Source organism: Mandrillus leucophaeus, unplaced genomic scaffold, assembly GCF_000951045.1.
Source record: "Mandrillus leucophaeus isolate KB7577 unplaced genomic scaffold, Mleu.le_1.0 Scaffold9, whole genome shotgun sequence".
Lineage (NCBI taxonomy): Eukaryota > Metazoa > Chordata > Mammalia > Primates > Cercopithecidae > Mandrillus > Mandrillus leucophaeus.
The window spans coordinates 4,890,923-4,912,379 of record NW_012109807.1 but is presented as its reverse complement, the minus strand read 5'-3'; the positions used below and the strand labels follow the sequence as shown (position 1 = coordinate 4,912,379).

Sequence of the window (21,457 nt, the reverse complement as noted above, 5' to 3'; positions counted from 1 at the left end):
GAAGACATTTTTCACTTTTAAAAGGAGGTGTTTCAATGCTGCGCCTCTGGAAGTTAGCTACAGAAGCCTGGAGGCAGGAGGGAGACGAGGGGCGCAGTGGTGCAGGCAGCATCAGTGACCACCGACCACACCCAACACAGTGAGTGTGCCAGGAAGCATGAGGGCTGTGTCCGGGCATCTCAGGCAGGAGGTTGGGGGCTGCGAGGAGACAGGGAAGAGGAAAGTGAGGGACAAAGTTGGGGGGTAGATAAGGAACCAGCAAGAGGCTGATGGTGAAGTAGGACAAGGGATGCTTCCAGTCCCAGGAAGAGTGACGGAGCAGGGCACAGGTACCCAGCCCAGCCTCCAGGCGCCTCCATGCTGACAAGAGCGCCATGAGGTCATCTGGGGAAGGGACCCTCTCACCTGGCCTCCCACAGCACCCTGAGGAGCAGCAAAGGCACACTCCAATGGCAGGGCCTTCCCTTCCTGCCCTCGGGCCCAAGCTCCTTTGCCCCAAGGAGCAAGTGGCTTACAGCTGATATGGAGGGACAGACAAATGCCTACCCAGTATGTCCCTGGGGAAGTTTGGTCCCAGGCTCAGCCCATCTATCATTAAATGTCCTGATGAAGGTTCCCAGGCGTTCTCCAATAGGTGCAGGGAGAGGCCCCAGGGTTCTGAGGCTAAAAGAGGCCCTCCCTGAATAGGTCCAGCAGAACAGAGGAAATGGAACAGAAGGGAAATCTGCACTTTTGCCTCTGGTGCCCGCCACGTGTCTTCACTGGAGGAGGGACCCATGGTAGCCAGACTCTGAGGGATGTGTTTCAGCAGCCCAGCCAGTTGACAATGGATGAGGAAGTTCTGTTTCATCTACTTCAGAGCTCACACACTACAGACACTTCACTTTCAGGGGGTTCTGAATCGAATTCTCAGCACTATGTAGAGCCTCGTGAAGGCATTTTTAAAGGAGTGGCCGTCACTGTGCCCAGACCTCACATTCACCCAGTTGGACGCCACAGCCCAGAGGCCCAGGCAGCCTGACCCAGGTCCCACAGCTGACACAACAGCAGGTGGAAGTCCTCAGCTGGGAAATCACAGGAATGACCCAAAGACAGAACCATGTCATCTGCACATAAACACATGCGCTGCTCCGGGCTGGGCGGGCTGTTCCTGTGTCCATGACAAAAAGAACAAGTAGCTTAGAGACACCAAGAGCGCTTACCTGAGAAGAGAAGCCAAAGTCTCCCACGCAACGACTCAGGGATGCCCATGGCTACGAGCTTCCGAATCTTCTCTGTGCGAAACATACACACGGTTCTGCCGTATTCCACAAAGTGGTCATTCCACAGGCTTATTTTTATCTGTTCTCTGGACTGGAAATGGGAATGTTCTTAATGTACGAAGAGGTCCGTCCTCACCCCCCCGCCCACCGAGGCACCACTGGTGGTGGAGGAAGTACTGCCTCTGCTCACCGAGGGGCCAACAGCAACGGGCAAGGACACTTGTATTCAAGCCGCAAATATTTCTGAACCTCTACCGGGGGCACAGAGGACGCAAAGATGAATAACACAGAGGACGGCCCTGCAGGAGCTCAGAGCCCAGGGGGAGCATTTATACAAATAAAATACAACTTCCTTAGCAAGGTTGATAACACGGATATGTAAATCCAAGTATTAAAGTAGCCCAAATCAGACGGGAGGGAGGGGTGGGTAAGGGGGACGCTGGGGGAAGCTTTCTCAGGATGTTGCATCTGCCGAAAAGACACTGGTCAGCTCGGAGGGCCAAAGGGGAGTGCAGGGGTATCACAACTTCCCCTGAGCTTCTTGACAGCCAGAGGGAAAGCCGAAACCTGAAAAAAACTGCATTGTTCTCATTAACAGGAATGAGAAAGATACCATTTCCCTAGGCAACTGAAAATACTTGAAATTGCCCCTAGGTGGCAGGAACGTTTAGTGCCTTTTAAACAAGGTATTTATATTTGCTTTTGATTATCTGTATTCTCCAGTAAGGGCAGAAATAAATACATATATTTAACATTCTCATACGTTTTGTCAACAAAAGTTAATTAAGGATCCGGGTGTAAAGCCTATGAGAAGGCTCAGTTTTGGATAAATAAAACCAACAACAGATTTTACAGGAGCCGTTAAGCGACCAAAAATCAGCTTGGGGTAACAGGTTCACGGCCACTGCCGGGTGCTCATGGTTCAGTGCAGCACCCTGCCTGCCGTGGCCCCACTTCAAAGCACAACTTGCAGTATCTTTACCAGACTATACGTGACATTTCCCTCAAGTTCTCCCTACGAAGAGGAAATCTGTAAGTAAATATAGCAAAAATATTTCCACTTTAGTAAAACTAGAAGACTGGTGACCCCTTCTCCCAGAAGACAAAAAAGAAAAAGGAAAGCTAGAATGAGGGGCACACAGACAGCACTGGCTGGAAGGAGAGGGACCCCCAAGGGGCCGCGCGGGCAGCTCCCCAGGCCCCACAGCCGAGAGCTGCCCGAGGGTTACCGAAGGGTGGGTGGGAGAGCTGTCCCTCAGTCCTCTGACCACCTCAGTGGACCCCTCTTCACTTTTCACCCATGAGAACAAGAGGGAGGAGCAGCGCTAGCTTCCCAAGGTCAGGCGTCATGTTCCATGGTGACTTAAACAGCTGGGCAACCCCCCAAGCCCACGGCTCAGCTCTGTGGTCCAGCTTGGGCACCAGGCATCACCCACCATTTGGGAGTCGGGGCTCTGGCTGCCTGACTGCTGGAAGGCAGTGACCAGGGCATCGGGCTGCAGCAGCGGGCTCTTCTCTTTTTCACTCTCCTCGCTGCTTTGAGAAGACACCATTTCAAGATCCCCAAACCTGTGATCACCGCACATGCTTGTTGAATGAAACACGGGTGATGCCTGCACAGCAAAAGAGACAGAGAGACAGAGAGAAAAGAGGAGAAAATCATGGCTTTAGTCGAGGGGACAGTCTTTGTGTTGCCTTTGGATGCATGGGCATAGCAGACTTCAGTGACTCAGGGGGAAGAGAGACTGATGCCAGACCAGACAGGGTTCCTAGGAAGACACAGTCCCACCGCATGCTCCGGGGGAGGCTGTCCCTGTCCCCAGAGCCCGGGTCCGTATCTGGGTCCATACGCAGTTCCTAATGAGCAGCCCAGCCTCCCCTCAGCTTATGGACAGGAGGATGGCCATCCTGAGAAAGGAGCCCTGGGGTAGAGAGAGGCTGCACCTCCTTTTCTCCCCATCACTACTTTGGGTGAAAAGAGGTTGAGAAGAAGAAGATACATGAAGAAAGGAGACCAGGCCCCAGCCACCCCGGGGCCACCTGTGCAGCTACCCAACCTCAGGGCTGACGAAGCTCCTCTTTTAGCAGGTTACATGTGCCTCTAATCAGGCCGTCCTTGACCCTCAGGAGCAGGGATAGCAACCCTTCTCACCTGTAAGTGGTGTCCCCGTCACCCCCTCCAAGCTGTGGGGCAATTCCCCACACCCTCTCAGGACGCCCGGCACATCAGAAATGACAGCAGACCACACACGGGCCCCACATTCTTCTCGTCCCCACATGGGTCTCCTCATGTGTACTCCCCTTTGGAGACCACGGCCTGAGACATGAAGAAGGGGATCATCAGGGTCCGGAGAGACCATACCATGTCATCATCCACAGAGGTGTCGTAGTGCACGGGGTGGTTGGCATGGACCTGCTTCAACCTCACAAGCAACGCCTCCACCAGGCTGTCTCGGTCCCGGAGTTCGATGAACTGGAAGGCCACCTTGCTTCTGATGCTGACGATGATGGGGTGCGGCAGCAGGCTCGTGTCCTCCATCTTCTCGATGCTCACCACCTGCGCGAGAGGCAACATGCAGGGACAGCAGGGAGGGAGGAAGGCAGGCATGTTATTACATATGCAGAAGATGTCCCGAAACACAGGGCAAGGCACAATGACTGCAGAAGGGAGATGATGCAAAGGTGAGAAAGTGGCACTGCTCACCCCCGCCACAAGGGGAGGCTGTGCAAGGCTGCATCAAGGGGCGACTGGGTAACAAAGTGTGGTCTATCCACACAACGGAGTATGACCCAGCCTTGAAGAGGAGGGGGATTCAGACAGAGGCTCTGGTATGGATGAGCCCCGAGGGCATTATGCTAAGTGAACAAGGCCAGTCACAAATCCTGTATGAATCCACTTGTATGAGGTACCCGGAGGAGTGAAATTCATAGAGATGGGAAGTTGAAGGATGGTTGCTAGGGGCTGAGGGAAGGGGAAGAGGGGAGTTGTTTTATGGGGACAGTGTTTCCGTTGTCAGTGATTAAAGAGTTCTGGAGATGGATGGTGCTGATGGTTGCACAACAATGTGAACGTACTTAATGCCACTGAGCCATACACTTAAAATGGTTAAAATGTCATTTCTGGTTAGGTACACATTACCAAAATAAATTTTTGAAGCATGTAAATTGGCCTCTAGATTTCTTGCTCCATTAATAAGTAAAAATATTTGTAAAATGAAGACATCTACTACAGAATAATAACATGGAGGCAGGAGACCACAAGGAGTAATCCCAGCATTGTCAGAGGCCAAGTGGGAGGATCGATTGAGCCCAGGAGTTCGAGACCGGCCTGGACAATACAGTGAGACCCACCTCTCTAAAAAAAAAGAAAAAAATAAGAGTTTTGAGTTTTTCCAAAGAATAATGCTCAGAATGTTTTTTATCAGAAAGAAGAATCTGGAGGTCCTGACGTGTAAACAGAGTTGTGGGTACCATCTCACCAGAGTTGCTGCCCTGAAGCCAAAGGACTGAGCTGTTCAGTCTGAACATAATCTGAGCCCCCATTTCCGGAAAGAGAACTGCAGTATTTTATAGGAAGAAGGGACCTGATCCCTGTCAAAGGAAGCATTTTAGAATTTTTAACTGAAGTTCCAGGAGCATATAAAAGCCAGTCAATTTACCATTTATTTTTAAAAGGTGATGCTTTTTGTAGGTTGCTTTTTTTTCCCTTTCTTTTTTTTTTTGGTGAGTGAAAGGGGAGGATTCATTCCTAGGAGCTGCTGGAAAAATCTTTAATTGCCAGGCATGCACTTTTTAATAACAGCTCTATCAATAATGTAGAGGTTAGAGTCCCCTGTTTTCAGCAGTCACTTGTTAGCAAATTTCAGGATGCCATAGCAACAGCAGAAAAAGTAACGGCCGAATGGGTAATGGTCCAGTTCAGGCCATGCCTCCCTCAAGAAGCCCAGCCTTGTAGTCATCCATCTGTAGATGGCAAAGCCGCGCCGTCTGAACATCCCCCCCCACACTCCATCTCACAGCGAGCAACCTTGGGTTCAAACAACAAAAGGCTGCTTCAGGAAGCAGACAGTAGGGCCGGTCTACCTCTCTGAGTGGCAGGACGATCTTACAGCAGCCGTCTTCTCTGCTGGCAAAGCAGATGTAGCTGTCAGAGGTGAACATCCGCCCCGCGGTGTGACAGCGACTGAACGGCGTCCAGAGCGAGCAGTCCACAACCGCGTGCAGCTTCTCCTTCCTCGGCAACCTGAAGAAAGCCCGGAAGAACTCATTCTGTGCTCTGGCTTCCAGATCCCTGCGAAAGGACAGGGAGAGAAGAAGAAGCGATAGGAAAGGTAAATGGACATCTAAGATTACCAAAGAAAATACTTCTACTTTTTTGTTTCATTTTATTTTTGAGACAGTCTCTCTCTGTCACCCAGGATGGAGTGCAGTGGCATGACCTCGGCTCACTACAACCTCCACCTCACTGGTACAAGTGATTGTCCTGCCTCAGCCTCCCAAGGTAGCTGGGATTACAGGCACGCACCACCATGCCCAGCTACTTTTTGTATTTATAGTAAAGATGGGGTTTGCCATCTTGCTCAGACTGGTCTCAAACTCCTGAGCTCAGGTGATCCGCCCACCTCAGCCTCCCAAAGGGCTGGGATTACAGGCGTGACCCACTGCGCCCAGCCAAGAAAATACTTTTAAAGCCACTGGCACAATTTGTATTTAAGTGAATACAAAAAGGCACCATGCACGTCCTGTGCTGGTGCACGTGGGCATCCCACATTCTAACTGCACGGTCAACCTTCAGAACAAGGACACAGAGCAGACGTGTTGCCTCTGCACAGAAGTAATTTAATAAACTCACAGGCCAAATAAGCATTCCTTCCTGGTTTGAGTAACACTGAGAATTACCAGAAAAACAATTGCTTAAGAATCCAAGTTTCAAAAAGTTTGATAACAAGTGGTGAGGAGGATGTGGGGAAACTGGAACCCTACTGCACTGCTGATGGGAATTAACATGGTGCAGTCATGTTGGTAAACACTCTGGAAGCTCCGCAAAAGGCTAAAAGCAGACTTAACACTTGACCAAGAAATTCCACTCCCAGGCAGATATACCCAAGAGAACTGAAAATGTATGCCTTGCACACGAATGTTCTTAGCAGCATTGTTTATAACCAAAAGGTAGAAATAACCCAAATGTCCATTAACTGATAAATGGATAATCACAATGTAGCGTATCCATACAATCAAGTATTGTTCAGCAGTAAAAAATGAAGTACTCATGTGTGCCACAACAGAGATGAACCTTAAACGTATCATACTGAGTGAAATAAACCAGACACAAAAAGACATACTGCCTGATTCCATTTAAATGAAATATCCAGAATAAGCAAAATCTCTAGAGACAGAAAATAGATCAGTGATTGCTCAGGGCTTGGGGGAAGAGAGAGAAACGGGAAGTGACTGTTCACGGGTACATGGTTTCTTTTTGGGGTGATGAAATGTTCTAAAATTGATTGTGGTGATAGTTGCACAACTCTGTGAATATCGTAAAAACCACTGAATGGTACACTTTCAAAGGATGTATAACAATTACATGGTATATAAATTAAATCTCAAAAAAATAATTTAAAAATTTAATGCGGCCAGGCACGGTGGCTCATGTCTGTAATCTCAGCACTCTGGGAGGCCGTGGCAGGTGGATCACTTGAGCTTAGGAGTTTGAGACCAGCCTGGACAACATGGCAAAACCCCGTCTCTACAAAAAAATGCAAACATTAGCTGGGTGTGTTGGTTCACACCTATAGTCCCAGCTACCCCAGTGGCCGAGATGAAAGCATCACTTGAGCCCAGGGGATAAGAGGTTGCAGTGAGCCGAGATCGCACCACTGCACTCTAGCCTGGGTGACAGAGTGAGACCCCGACTGGAAAAAAAAAAAAAGAAAAAAAGTTTAGATGTGTATCTGACACACAGTAAGTAATCAATAAACATGAGTTATTATCTTTTTTAAAAATATATTTTAAGAATCCAGGTCGGGTGCAGTGGCTCATGCATCACATCAGTATTGACAAGAGAGAATGCTGATGAGGAAAGCAGGATCCTAACCCCCAGGCAACTCTACATATCCTGATTTCTGGCTCTAAAACCAGTAAAGAAAGCAGCCAAATCACAATGTTTGAAAATACTGATCAATTGACGTCATACTGCAAAATTCTGGTAAGGGGGAATTCCAACAGAGAGAGGGAAAGATTTTTCTCTTGCACTTTATAAAGTTCCTTATAAATATAAGGATGAAATTAGCACTCGCTTGAAGTCAGGAATACGAATTCTTGGCTTGCTTATATACTCTGTAACCCCGAATGAGACTCTCTGTATCTCATTTTGATTGCTACAAAATGGGAATAATGTCTGAATTCTCTGCTTCAAGTGATCCCTGTGAATCTAAAATGATGCCCACAACATAGTAAAAGAAAAATTAGGCATAGTACCTACAGTATGATCCTAACTTTACATAAATACCTTAAAATTTCCAGACAGGGATGTGTACAAGGACTTTATCTTAAGTGTTACTAGTGACTGTCTTTGTGTAGTGAGACTTCCAATTTCCAATTTTATTTTGCTGACATTTTCTACATGACTACCATATTAGCTTTAAAAAAAAAAAACTTTAGCTGTTTTCTTTAGGGAAAAGTACAACTTTTTAAAATGTTACATAAATGCGATAAGTGCAAGATAGTAAACTCTCAACTCTGGAATCGGCTACACACAGCTCAAGTGAGCTTTTCAGGCACGAGCTGGTTGTGAGGCCCCGGAGATATGATCTCACCTCAACCATGGTCAGGCTGGGCTCCCGGACACATGCCTTTTCTGCAGCCCCTTCTAGGTCTCATGTCCACCATCGCACAACTGACTTACAAGCAGCAGCTGCCATACAGAGATGGCGCCATCCATGGAACTTACTATCAAGCCCTCAAAAAGAGAAGACACATACAGGCCCAGAAAGTCCTCTGGACACACAGAGAAATTAAATTCTACAGACCACAATGGGTCCAGTTCCTGGGGCCAAAGCTGCAGTTCCTTAAGTGCCCGATACAACATGGACTACTGTTCCCATGGGCGCCGGAGCTGCCTCCAGAGAGGAGCTGGGAGAACACAGGAAAGGCACTATGAACGCTCTACCAGTTCACACACTGCAAGAATGGAAGGCAAGGCCCCTCAAGATGACCCCAAGTTCCCCAAGCTGACTATGTCCCATGCATTTAAATTGGAAAACTTCCACCCTTGTCCTCAGAGCATGCTGGCCATGTTGGCTTTGATGAGAATAAAATCAACCCTTACTCCCTGCAAGTATCTCACAAACGTGGTTCTAGTCGCCAGTGAGTTCACGTGTCAGCCTTCCTTTCTAGCAGGGCATCTCTTTCCCCTTAGGACATGGTTGAAGTCAAAGTGAACACACGGTGAGTATTCAAATCACAGAAGCTTGCACTGAGCCATCAGAAGTGTGGGAGGACTTATATTTACATTTATTTTGCACCGAATCCCTCAAATTAAGAATAAGGTGTTTCAGGCTGAGCATGGTGGTTCACACCTGTAATCCCAGCACTTTGGGAGGCCGAGCTGGGCAGATCACGAGGTCAGGAGTTTGAGACCAGCCTGGCCAACATGGTGAAACCCTGCCTCTACTAAAAATACAAAAATTAGCCGGGCGTGGTGGCAGGCGCCTGTAATCCCAGCCACTCGGGAGGCTGAGGCAGGAGAATCGCTTAAACCCGGGAGGCGGAGGTTGCAGTGAGCCAAGATCACGCCACTGCACTCCAGCCTGGGCAACAAGAACGAAACTCTGTCTCCAAAAAAAAAAAAAAAAGAAGAAGAAGAAGAAGAAGAAGAAGAAGAAAGGTGTTCCGGTATCTGAGGCAACTAAACCATTTTTTTCTACACAGTGCACCTGCTGCTGCCTCAGTTCAATCGGCTTCTCTCTGTGGCTTCGGAGCAGCCTGGGCACGCTGCACACAGTCTCCATTCCCCTTTCAGGGCTGTCCTAGCTTTCCCTGTAGACATCTGTCTTTTGCACATTTGGGTAGCCAGAGACCAGAAACCTCAAGTTACGAAAAAGTAAGTAGCAGGGGGGACTTTCCTAAGATCTGAGTTAGTTTCCTTCCTCCCTACTAGAAAGTTGTCTTCCAATTTCACCATTCGTTAAATATGTGTTACATACAAGATAGTTAAATTTCCAGCATAACTGAGATGAAGATATAGTGACTTTGAAAAGATGAGAAATCAGCTCTTTATGAAGTTCAGAACAAGACCGTCCTATCCTTTAGGTCTGTTTCAAAGCAGATGTTAGTTTTGATGCTAAATGTATCAACTCCGTTTACTGAACACCATCAAAAACAAAGCCACTGGTCACAGCGTGCTTCTCAGACTTTCCAGTACTTCCTAAGCGCCTTCACTTTTCCTCCATAGAAAAGAACAGACAATGGTGACGATCTGACATTCAGAAGGTGGCCACACAAGCCTGTAGGTCACTGCAGAAGCACCCCTATGAGGATGGAGACTATCCCAGCTACCCCAGCTACATCTACCCTCCAGTGCCTGCACACAGAGGCCACAGCAATCACTCTAAGAGAGAGCTACAGCTAAGACTAGCCGGAAAAAGTGCCACCAATCACCTTTTTTCTTTTTGTTTTTGAGACACAGTTGCACTCTGTTGCCCAGGCTGGAGTGCTGTGGTGCAATCTCGGCTCACTGAAACCTCTGCATCCTGGGTTCATGGGATTCTCTTGTCTCAGCCTCCCGGGTAGCTGGGATTACAGGTGCCCACCACCATGCCCAGCTAATGTTTGTATTTTTAGTAGAGATGGGGTTTCGCCATGTTGGCCAGGCTGGTCTCGAACTCCTGACCTCGTGATCCACCTGCCTCGGCCTCCCAAAGTGCTGGGATTACAGGCGTGAGCCACCACGCCCGGCCCAACCACCCTATCTTAACACATGCCATTGATGAGACTGTAAATAAGCAGGGAATAAATAGGGGTCAACCCGACTCTGGAACAACAAACATCAGATTTGTTGTTGAAGCTAAAATTATTATGTGCAATAATGCATGACAACTATGCAGAAGATTCGAGACTAGTTACACATTCTTTAAAAAATTCAGCTTAATCCTTAAGAGGACCCAAGAAGGTATATTCTTTTATTTCTCTGCAAATCCAGAATTATATTTGTCTCTCCTACTTTTGGTAAAGATGTAGCAAAATAGGTTTCCCTTTCTCTCTCTCTCTCTCCCCGCCCCATCCACCCACTAGAATGCTTTGGGAAGAACCCTGTCTGAGTTACATGCCACCTCTCGCTCCCTCTGGTCATTCAGCCCGCATGTGAGAGCCTACTGTGTGTCAGCAGGCTTAACGTCACTTCCAGGCTTAACACTTCCCCAAACTCAGGCTGCGTGACAGGCCGGGGCAGCTTGGCTCTCCCATGCTCAGCATGCAGAGACTTCCCACGTGTGCACCAGACAGAAAGCCGGGAGCCGTGGCTCCTGCTCTCTTGGATAAGGGAGGGCAAACTTGGTCCCCTATGGTAAGTTTGCCTCATAAAGGAGCACACAAGGATTTCCAGTGGCTCTACGTGATGCGTCCCCCCGTTCCCCTGCCCAGAGACCCATGGCCGGGAGGTGGCTCCCGCCTGTAATCCCAGCACTTTGGGAGGCCGAGGTGAGAGGATCACTTGAAACCAGGAGTTCGAGACCAGCCTGGCCAACATGGCAAAACCCCATTTCTACTAAAAATACAAAAATTAGCCAGCGTGGTGGTGCGCACTTATAATCCCAGCTACAAAGGAGGCTGAGGCAGGAGAATCGCTTGAACCTGGGATGTGGAGGCTACAGTGAGCTGAAATCACGCCACTGTACTCCACATCCCCCTCTAATTAATTAATTAATTAAATCACATCAGGGAAATATCAAGCTTTCAAGATTCAAGAATTTCTTGAATCTGAAAATGAGGCCAGATCCATGTGCTTTTTCTCAAAGCCCAAGTCTGTATACAAAACATTTCATTTCTCAAATGTGTGTTCACTCAGAATACCTTTCTTCTGTGACCCCTCAGGAGTCCTAAGGAAATGTGGATGAAGCTGCCATGTGGCTGCTAAGGCACACGGCAGCCCACGGCCACTAGGCTCCCCTGTCAGGCGCCAGCACAGGCGGATGGTACGAACGGCCCCTCATTCCTTTGGAAATCTGTCTGCACTGAGCCCCTGAGAGACCAGGACGCTGACAACACAGAGCATCTGTAAGGCTCTCTGACCCTCAGAAAAAGGCTCCTCCCTCCGTCCTCTTCCTCCCATCCTGTTCTAGACAGAAGCACCTAAGCCAGCCCACTGACAACTACAGAGCAGCTTGGGGACTGGGGTTGTAGAGAGTGAGACGTGGGCCTTCTCTTGTAAGGTGGGGGCTGTCAGGCTGCAGGAGCCCCTGGGAGATGTCCTAAGTGGGCCAAGAGGACTCTGAGGCAGAGGAGGACTCGAGCTAGAATCAGAGGGATGATAAGTCAAATAAATTACACAGAAGTGGTCCTAGTGGGAGCTGAGGGAGAAGAGCAGGAAAAGGGAGAGTGGGGGGAGGGGGGAAAAGGGGAAGGCCAAAGAGGGTCTGCAAATCCAGCCAGACCAAGAAGTTCAGAACCAGACAAGCCACGGGGGACCAGGGTTCCCTGCTGAGGACACCTGCCTCTGGGCAGCCGCTATTCGTCTTTATAAACCAGCAGAAAGAGCCCGCCTCGTGGGAAACAGTTTCCATTTACTACACTGCTTTAATTCAGCTCTCCTCCAGCATCTCCAGCCAGTCGAAACAGACTGTAATTCGATTTAATGAAGCCCATCACTCTCCAACCACCCTCCCCGACAAAAAATAGCTGAATACACTTTTTTTCACCCCACCATTTCCAACTTTGGGATGTATCTCTTCTGTTTTGAGATTTCAGGATCTATCACCTTTTTTCCTTTCCGCTTCCCTCCCTCTGTTCCCTCTGTGGGCAGCTCCTCAGTCACTCTGCCCTCTTGGACTCTGTGGCTATGATGTAGGGATCCCTGGCCCAGGGCCTGCCCTGCGTCCTGTGAGGGCTGAGCCGGGTGACTCCCACGCCTGGCAACTCCAACCAGCCCAGTCAACCGGGGGTAACAATGCACCCTGACCCTTCCTGCTCCCAGGGGAGCTACAAGCAGCTCTGCGCTGGGGCCGTAAGTCCTGCTGGAGTGGCCACACATGGCGATCGTGACTAACTGGCAACTTGAGACTCACCCAGCTCGTGACCCCAAGGGCACCTTTCTGCAGCCATTATCTGGGAAGGGAAGGGGAGGGGAGGGGAGGGGAGGAAGGACCAACCAGAGAGAGCCAGGGAGCAAGCGTGAAGAGACTGTTTTCCTCAGCTTCCAAACCTGGGCTCTCCTGGCAGGGCTTCGAGAAGACTGAGTCATTACCTGTTTATACCCGCAGGCCCATGTCTCCATGACAAACGCTACAAACGAGAACTGGCCAGGAGTTGGGAGGCAAGGTACATGCCTTTCACTTTTTGAGAAAGCTGCTGAACCTGCAGTCAACAGTTTGGCCCAGAAGCCTGCAGCCCCACCACAGGACCAACCCCACGCACCTGCAGGAACCCTGGCAGCTCAGCGCTGGCCAACACCAGGGCCTTTTTAGCCTTTCCTCTCCCCTCTTCTTTCTGATACTTCCCAGGGCAGAAGACAGACGGGGAATGTCTTGGAGAATCTCCCTGAATTCTGGAATGTAAATGAAGGCTGCCAACTGATAGCTTTTCTCCAAAACCGGTTCTCGTACCACAAGAGATTTGGTGCTACAGACCTTCAATGTATTCTTGCCTCCCTTCTACCCAAAACCAAAACCACCACACCGGGAAGTGGAGCTGTACTGGGATATCAGTAGATTTGTGAGGGATCACCCGAAATCCCAGCGCCGTGGGGCTGGCCAGAGGAGCTGCTAGCAGGCCTCCGACTCCTGCAACTACACGGCTGCACTCACACGCCCACACGCCCCGCACACACAGGGAGATGGGGAGGAGCTTTACATGGCGCTCCTGTGAGCCCTCTAGCAACTCATGCAACCCAGGCTTGTTGCTTTGGGGCTTCCTGCAACTGTGACTTTTCCATTTTTAAGATATCTTTGTAAGCTGCACTAAAAGAACTCAGATACCAATGACTGCAGAGGCATTTGAAGAAATACAGGAGGGCATGGCACCTACTGTACTGGACTGTCTTGCTTTTAAAACAGGTGCTCCTAAGATGGAGCCAGAGAGACCATCACGGCGCCTGGGGCTGAGAGGTACAGAGTCCGAACCCCAAAGGACACGGCCCCAAGCGTGTCCTTTCACAGGGGGCAACAAGCACCCCCTCACCCTCCATCTCAGATTATCAGAGGTTACACAAAACCATGGGAAATTCCTTGGAATCTTAACCTAAAAAATCAAGAGCACGGCCGGGCGCGGTGGCTCAAGCCTGTAATCCCAGCACTTTGGGAGGCCGAGACGGGCGGATCACGAGGTCAGGAGATCGAGACCATCCTGGCTAACACAATGAAACCCCGTCTCTACTAAAAATACAAAAAAAATTAGCCGGGCGTGGTGGCGGCGCCTGTAGTCCCAGCTACTCGGGAGGCTGAGGCAGGAGAATGGCGGGAACCCGGGAAGCGGAGCTTGCAGTGAGCCGAGATCGGGCCACTGCACTCCAGCCTGGGCGACAGAGCGAGACTCCGCCTCAAAAAAAAAAAAAAAAAAAAAAAAATCAAGAGCACTTGTGTTTGATTTTACCTCACTCATGACTACACGTGATCTGTTTAAAACAAATGGACACAGCAGGAAGGGGCTTTGAATTCTTTCAGAACACATCAAACCCTCAGCATGCCGCCATGACAGGCCACGAATGAAGGGACACTCTCTGCCCCACACATTGAGAAAAGACAGAGGACAGTGTATGGATTTAAAGAATAATCAGTCTTTTAAAAAAAGACACTTTCTTTATATTATTACTGGACACTAACTTTAGAGCTTTGAAGGAACTTAGCAGCATAGCATCCAGGCCAAGTATGGAAGACTAAAGCTCAGAAAAATCACGTTTTAATATCAGTATTGGTCTTTTTGCAACTTATTTCACTCAACATAATGTCCTCAAGGTTCACCCATGTGGTAGCGTGTGTCAGGATTTCCTTCCTTTTCAAGGCTGAGTAATATTCCCTTGTGCAGCTCACATTTTGCTGATGGCTTCATCTCTTGCTAGACACTCAGGCTGCTTCTACCTTTTGGTGATTGTGAATAATGCTGCTGCAAACATGGGCATACAAAGAGCTCCGAGCCCCTGCTTTCAGTTCTTTAGTGTACATACCCAGAAGTGGAATTGCTAGACACTAAGATCATTCTACTTTTAATTACTTTTGCACCAAGATGATAAAAAATAACTAGTGGTTCTTTAAAAATTCAAAATAAAAACTTTGGATACTAAAGTTGAACTTCCTTAAAGCAACAAACAATTCAAACAACTACCTCACAAGTCTCTAGGATTAGTATCAATTTGTGGCAAATAAACCATGTAGCATACTGACTGACACTATTAGAGACGTGTATTTCTGATGACAAAGTGGCACCAAAAATAGATCCAGCTGCCCTGAAAATGTTTTCTACAAAGTAATTTCCTGTGAAAAGACAAAATGTCAGCTGGGCACAGTGGCTCACACCTGTAATCCCGGCACTTTGGAAGGCCAAGGCAGACGGATCATGAGGTCAGGAGTTCGAGACAAGCCTGGCCAACACGTTTGAAACCCTGCCTCTACTAAAAATACAAAAATTAGTCGGGCATGGTGGTGGGCACCTGTAATTCCAGCTACTCGGGAGGCTGAGGCAGGAGAATCATTTGAACCTGGGAGGCAGAGGTTGCAGTGAGCCAAGATAGCACCATTGTACTCCAGCCTGGGTGAAAGAGAGAGACTCCATCTCAAAAAAATAAAAAAAGAAAGAAAAAGAAAAGACAAAATGTCTTAATGTTCACTAGCAAAGCACAGTGCTCCACAGATTTCTATTAAGCAGCTACCCATACTACATTTTTTTTTTTTCAGACTGAGTCTGGCTCTGTTCCCCAGGCTGGAGTGCAGTGGCGCGATCTAGGCTCACTGCAAGCTCCGCCTCCCGGGTTCACGCCATTCTCCTGCCTCAGCCTCCCGAGCAGCCGAGACTACAGGCGCCCGCCACCACGCCAGGCCAATTTTTTGTATTTTTAGTAAAGATGGGGTTTCACTGTGTTAGCCAGGATGGTCTTGATCTCCTGACCTCGTGATCTACCATCTTGGCCTCCCAAAGTGCTGGGATTACAAGCATGAACTGCCGCGCCCGGCCCTACCCACACTACGTTTCTAAAAGCATTCTTTATGAAAATCAATTTTGAAATAATATCTGAAAACTCGAAGTCCACTGCGTAAATGAGTAATCATCATTTCTGTCATGTCTCTGTCGAGATGAACGACACAGGAAAATCTGGATTAAGCCACAAGGGAAATTTAAATCTAACATAACCAAGGCTAACAAAAGCACGTGCACAGAAGGGCTGGGCACTGCTCGTGGGTTCCCTGTGCAGGTGGGCGACACTACAACGGACGCTCTCACCTCTTGGTGATCTGACTCGGCTCCTGCAGATCCGGGTCGAGGTCAAAGACCTCATTATCCAGCAGCCTTCGCAGCGTCACATCGGCCAGCTGCTCCATGACCTTAAACACCTCATCCAGGTTCAGGAACATGGAGAAGTCACGCTCCTTATTCTGCGTGGTGATTCGGATGGTATCCGTCAGAAAGACATTGGACGTTCTTTCTAATTTCTGGATATCAACCCATGGAACTACAAGTTTAACTGTAAGAGAAAAGGGTGAAACACATATTATACCACGAAATTGGAGCCAAACTTGAGTGTGTCAGCAAGCAACTATCCAAAGCTCTCCTTAGGCCAATGTGTAAATGCCTTTAAAAAATTTTTTTAAGTTCAGGGATACACGTGCAGGTTTGTAATACAGGTAAACTCATGCCATGGGGATTTGTTGTACAGATTATTTCATCACCCAGGTGTGAAGCCTGGTACCCATTAGTTATTTTTTCTCATCTTCTCCCTCCTCTCACCCTCCACCCTCAAGTAGGTGCCTGTGTCAGTTCTTTCCCTCTACGTGTCCATGGGTTCTCAACATTTAGCTCCCACTTATAAGTGGGAACATGCGGTATGTCGTTTTCTGTTCCTGCGTTAGTTTTCTAAGCATAATGGCCTCCAGCTCCATCCATGTTCCTGCAAAGGACGTGATCTCATTCTTTTTTATGGCTGCATAGTATTCCATGGTGTATATGTACCACATTTTCTTTATCTAGTCTACCAATGATGGACATTTAGGTTGGTTCCATGTCTTTGCTATTGTGAATAGTGCTGCAATGAACATATGCATGCATGTGTCTTTATGGTTGAGCGATTTATATTCCTTTGGATATACACCTAGTAATAACGCTGGACTGAATGGTAGTTCTATTTTTAGTTCTTTGAAGAATCACCACACTGCTTTCCACAATGGTTGAGCTAATTTACACCAGCAATACCATTCCGGACATGGGAACAGGCAAAGATTATATGATGAAGACGCCAAAAAGCAATTGCGACAGAAGCAGAAATTGACAAATGGGATCTAATTACATGAAAGAGCTTCTGCACAGCAAAAGAAACTATCAACAGAGTAAACAGAGAACCTACAGAATAGGGGAAATTTTTTGCAAACTATGCATCTCACAAGGTCTAATATCCTTGTGAGATAGCAACTATCAGGAACTTGAACAAATTTACAAGAAAAAAACAGACCACCCCATTAAAAAGTGGGCAAAGGACACAGACACTTTTCAAAAGAAGACATACATGCGGCCAACAAGCATATGGGAAAAAAAGCTCAACATCACTGATCATCAGAGAAATGCAAATCAAAACCATAATGAGATGCTACCTCATACCAGCCAGAATGGCTATTATTAAAAAGTCAAAAAATAACAGATGCTGGGGAGGTTGTGGAGAAAAGGAAACGCTTATACACTGCTGGTGTAAATACCTTTAAACCAGAGCAGGAAAGAAGAGCACAGACCACCTGACAGCTGTTGGTCAAAACCCAACTCGTGTTCTAATGGTTTTCTTAAAGATTTAAGTAAAACTTCCCAAGCTGAAGGCTGCCGCATGTTTCAAAGGAACACTATTCTGAAAAACCAAGTTAACAACGTTTACCCTTCTCAAGAATATTTAAACTTCAATAGTTATGCAAAAGTTTCTGAATCTACATAAATTCCTTCAAAAACAGCATTCACAGTGTAAGCCATGGGAAAAAGAGGTGTGTAAATGAGGATCATTCATGATCTCGTTGAGAGAAATGGACGTAACGTTTAGCCTGTTGACAATAACAGTTGTGAGAGTCTTAGAAGACAGAGTATAAGCAGTTTTTATGAAACTTTAAAAAAGTAACATAGTACAAACGGTACATTTTAGAAACACCTGGTCTAGTCTCAGAAATGTTTCTAACAGCGGTAGCCAGGGCTGCCAATACAGAGTCAGCAAAGAGAACAGAAAGTCTAAACATCTGGCAGCCTGCTGTCATCAGAGAGGCATGCACAACACCTGAAAATCAGAAATGTCACCACATATGAGGGATCATTTATTTTTCCTAAATCTTTTTGTTTGTTTGTTTGTTTGAGGCGGAGTCTTGCTTTGTCACCCAGGCTGGCGTGCACTGGTGCGATCTCGGCTCACTGCAACCTCCGCCTCTGGGGTTCAAGCGATTCTTGTGCCTCAGCCTCCCAAGTAACTGGGACTGCATGCACCACCATGGCTGGCTAATTTTTGTATTTTTAGTAGAGGCGGGGTTTTCCACCGTGCCCCATTTTTTCCAAATTGTACCCTCCTAACACAAAAAGGTTTAGTGACAATCACTAATAAGTGTCAGAAAACAATTCATCTTCCTTTTCAAATAGAGAATGACGTTCTTATTTTTACCATTTCTTTCCGTTTATCTTGCAATACCACTTTCAGCGCTTTAATAATTTTAAAGGCCATATTTCTGCATCAGGCTTGACAATAAACTTCTCCAGCTACTTCTACCAGGTTTCATAAAAGCTCTTTTATACACAGGTATATATGCTCCACCTATGCCACCAACTTTCATTCATTAAGCATCTCCTTTGTGGAGAGCCCACCCTGCACTGAAGGAGCTTGTTCACAAAAACAGACGTGCATATGAGTAAGCGACCACTGACTTGCTGGGACTGAGCATAAAAATGCAAATACGGTACAAACAATATGGGGACCAGGGAAGGCTTTCTGGAGGTGACAAAATCCGAACTGAATTTTGAAGGATGAAGGATGAATAGGAGTTTCCAACAGGCTAAGTACAGAGAAAGGAAAGAAAGCCAGGTGGACTTTGAAAAGCATTTCAAAGAGAAGGAAGACAGGGTGGCTAAGGTTAGGTAAGGGCACACCCCGAGGGTGCGGAAGGGCTGTGCGGATAGGGTGTGTGTCCTAGAGCATCAGAACCATGGCTGGCGAGCTGGGAACGGAACGCCACGTGCCAGAAGCCAGCCACAGCAGACCCCCCAAGAGAAGCTGCTCTCACTGGTTCAACTTGAAATGTAAATCAAGAAAGAAACCAACTTTGGGAGGCCGAGACGGGCGGATCACGAGTTCAGGAGATCGAGACCATCCTGGCTAACACGGTGAAACCCCGTCTCTACTAAAATACAAAAAAAATTAGCCGGGCGAGGTGGCGGGCGCCTGTAGTCCCAGCTACTCGGGAGGCTGAGGCAGGAGAATGGCGTGAACCCGGGAGGCGGGGCTTGCAGTGAGCTGAGATCCGGCCACTGCACTCCAGCCTGGGCAACAGAGCCAGACTCCGTCTCAAAAAAAAAAAAAAAAAAAAACAAAAAAGAAAGAAACCAAAATTACACACTCACGTATGCAGCTTCCATACTACCTGACACGAGCACTTACAACAGTATCTGGTTCTGGAAGAAGTTTCCGTGGGAACGACTTTTTAAACATTCAATATACAACTGACACTTGTGGCTTCGCTTTTTCACCTGCGAATCCCATTGCCTAGGACAGCTCCTGCCACTGGATAAATACGTGAGCCGTCAATCAGTGCATGAATCTCAAGGAGAGAGTGAAGAATTCCCCTTCTGGAAGCGACTGCATACCCAGCCAGTCTTCCAAGGGCCAGTCCTGACCTTCAGCGCCAGGAATTTTTTTAATGGCCTGCTTTGTTAAAAAGCAGGAATATGGCCGGGTGCAGTGGCTCACGCCTGTAATCCCTGCACTTTGGGAGGCCGAGGCGGGCGGATCACGAGGTCAGGAGATCGAGACCATCCTGGCAAACACGGTGAAACCTCGTCTCTACTAAAATTACAAAAAATTAGCCGGGCGCGGTGGTGGGCGCCTGTAGTCCCAGCTACTCGGGAGGCTGAGGCAGGAGAAAGGCGTGAACCCGGGAGGCAGAGCTTGTAGTGAGCCGAGATGGCGCTACTGCACTCCAGCCTGGGCGACAGAGTGAGACTCCGCCTCAAAAAAAAAAAAAAAAAAGGCAGGAATATGTTCTACACTTTGAGAAATATTAAGCCATCAGTGATAACACTATGTTTTCTAAACTTACAGAAGTAAAAACTCCTTAGTGGCTATGTAAAGTGAACTATACAGAATGTTTCTTAAGGCAGTAGAAAAAGTGAATTCTCCAGATGTAATCCCCTGCTAGTAGTAGCAAATATAAGTAATCAAGTGTCACCCGGTGTCATCGCCACCATTTATTTAAATCTGTCCAACTCTTCCTGTTAACAGCCCTTCCTGGGAGCAGCGCTGAGTCCCGAGGGCCAACTTTATCTGGGAAGAGCCTGCCAGGCCTCACTTACGTTCCTTGCCCAGGAAGAAGGAGTAGAAGCAGAGGTGGTTGATGCTGAGGTACAGCCAGCCCTGGCGGGGCACCCTGCCCTTCCAACAGCAGCAGGAGTAGTAGGTGACCAGCTTCTCTGCCTCGGGGAAGTTGAACCTGGCCTCAAACTTCACCAGGGCTTCTCGGAATTTCTCGGGTTCTTCCTCCTGCTCGGCGAGCCTGCTGCTGGTCTCCTCGGCTATCAGAGCCTGACACACAGAGATGACAGTCCCTGCTCAGTGAGCCAGCAATGGGAAGGCAGGGGCTGCAAGGGATCTGAAACAGGAGGGACTGAGACGCACAGGCCCCCGAGAAGCATGCGCTGCTTCAATGACAGACACACCTGACAAGGAGAATGGCTCAGCCGTGTCATCCATCAGCCACCCAGACACACAGCTGCAGCAGAAAAAAAAGGAATGGCAGTCGGGGTCAGAAAACCCAAGAACCAGTCTCTCACTCGGCCACTTACCGATCATGAGGCTCTGGGTGAAGCATCTGACTTCTAAGCCCAGTTCTCAAACAAATGATCAATTTTTTTTTTTTTTCCTTTTTGGAGATTTTTGCTCTTGTTGCCCAGGCTGGGGTGCAATGGCGCAATCTCAACTCACCACAACTTCCGCCTCCTGGGTTCAAGCGATTCTCCTGCCTCAGTCTCCCGAGTAGCTGGGATTACAGACATGTGCCACCATGCCCGGCTAATTTTGTATTTTTAGTAGAGATAGAGCTTCTCTCCATGTTGGTCAGGCTGGTCTCGAACTCCCGACCTCAAGTGATCCACCCGCCTCAGCCTCCCAAAGTACTGGGATTACAGGTGTGAGCCACTACACCCTGCCGCAAACATCATTTTCTAAATTTTCCCTACAGGCATATGAGGATAAAAGGACTGCCTCAGGCCCGTGAACTCGGCATCAATCCCAAAGAACTACCCAACTTTGAGATAAAAGTTAGTCCTATGAGCATGCAGGTGCGGTGGTTCACACCTGTAATCCCAGCACTTTGGGGAACTGAGGTGAGCAGATGACTTTAGGCCAGGAGTTCGAGACCAGCCTGGTCAACATGGTAAAACCCCATCTGTACTAAAAACACAAAAATTAGCCAGGTGTGGTGATGTGCACCTGTAATCCCAGCTACGTGGGAGGCTGAGGCACAAGAATCGCTTGAACCCCGGAGGCAGAGGTTGTAGTGAGCCGAGATTGTGCCATTGCACTCCAACCTGGATGACAGAGTGAGACCTTG

The 21,457-nt window shown here is 48.1% G+C and overlaps 1 protein-coding gene across 1 annotated transcript in view; it reads right to left on the bottom strand.

Annotated features, from left to right (window-relative positions):
* The window catches only part of TBC1D8 (TBC1 domain family, member 8 (with GRAM domain)), a 265,338-nt gene that overhangs the window by 25,093 nt on the left and 218,788 nt on the right, over nt 1-21,457 (bottom strand). Inside the window, exons 7-12 of the mRNA XM_011969594.1 lie at nt 20,202-20,430; nt 15,906-16,146; nt 5,346-5,553; nt 3,625-3,819; nt 2,699-2,875; nt 1,203-1,353 (exon numbers count right to left, since the gene is read on the bottom strand). Coding sequence (XP_011824984.1) covers nt 1,203-1,353; nt 2,699-2,875; nt 3,625-3,819; nt 5,346-5,553; nt 15,906-16,146; nt 20,202-20,430 — 1,201 coding nt within the window. The remainder of the gene's footprint in view (nt 1-1,202; nt 1,354-2,698; nt 2,876-3,624; nt 3,820-5,345; nt 5,554-15,905; nt 16,147-20,201; nt 20,431-21,457) is intronic.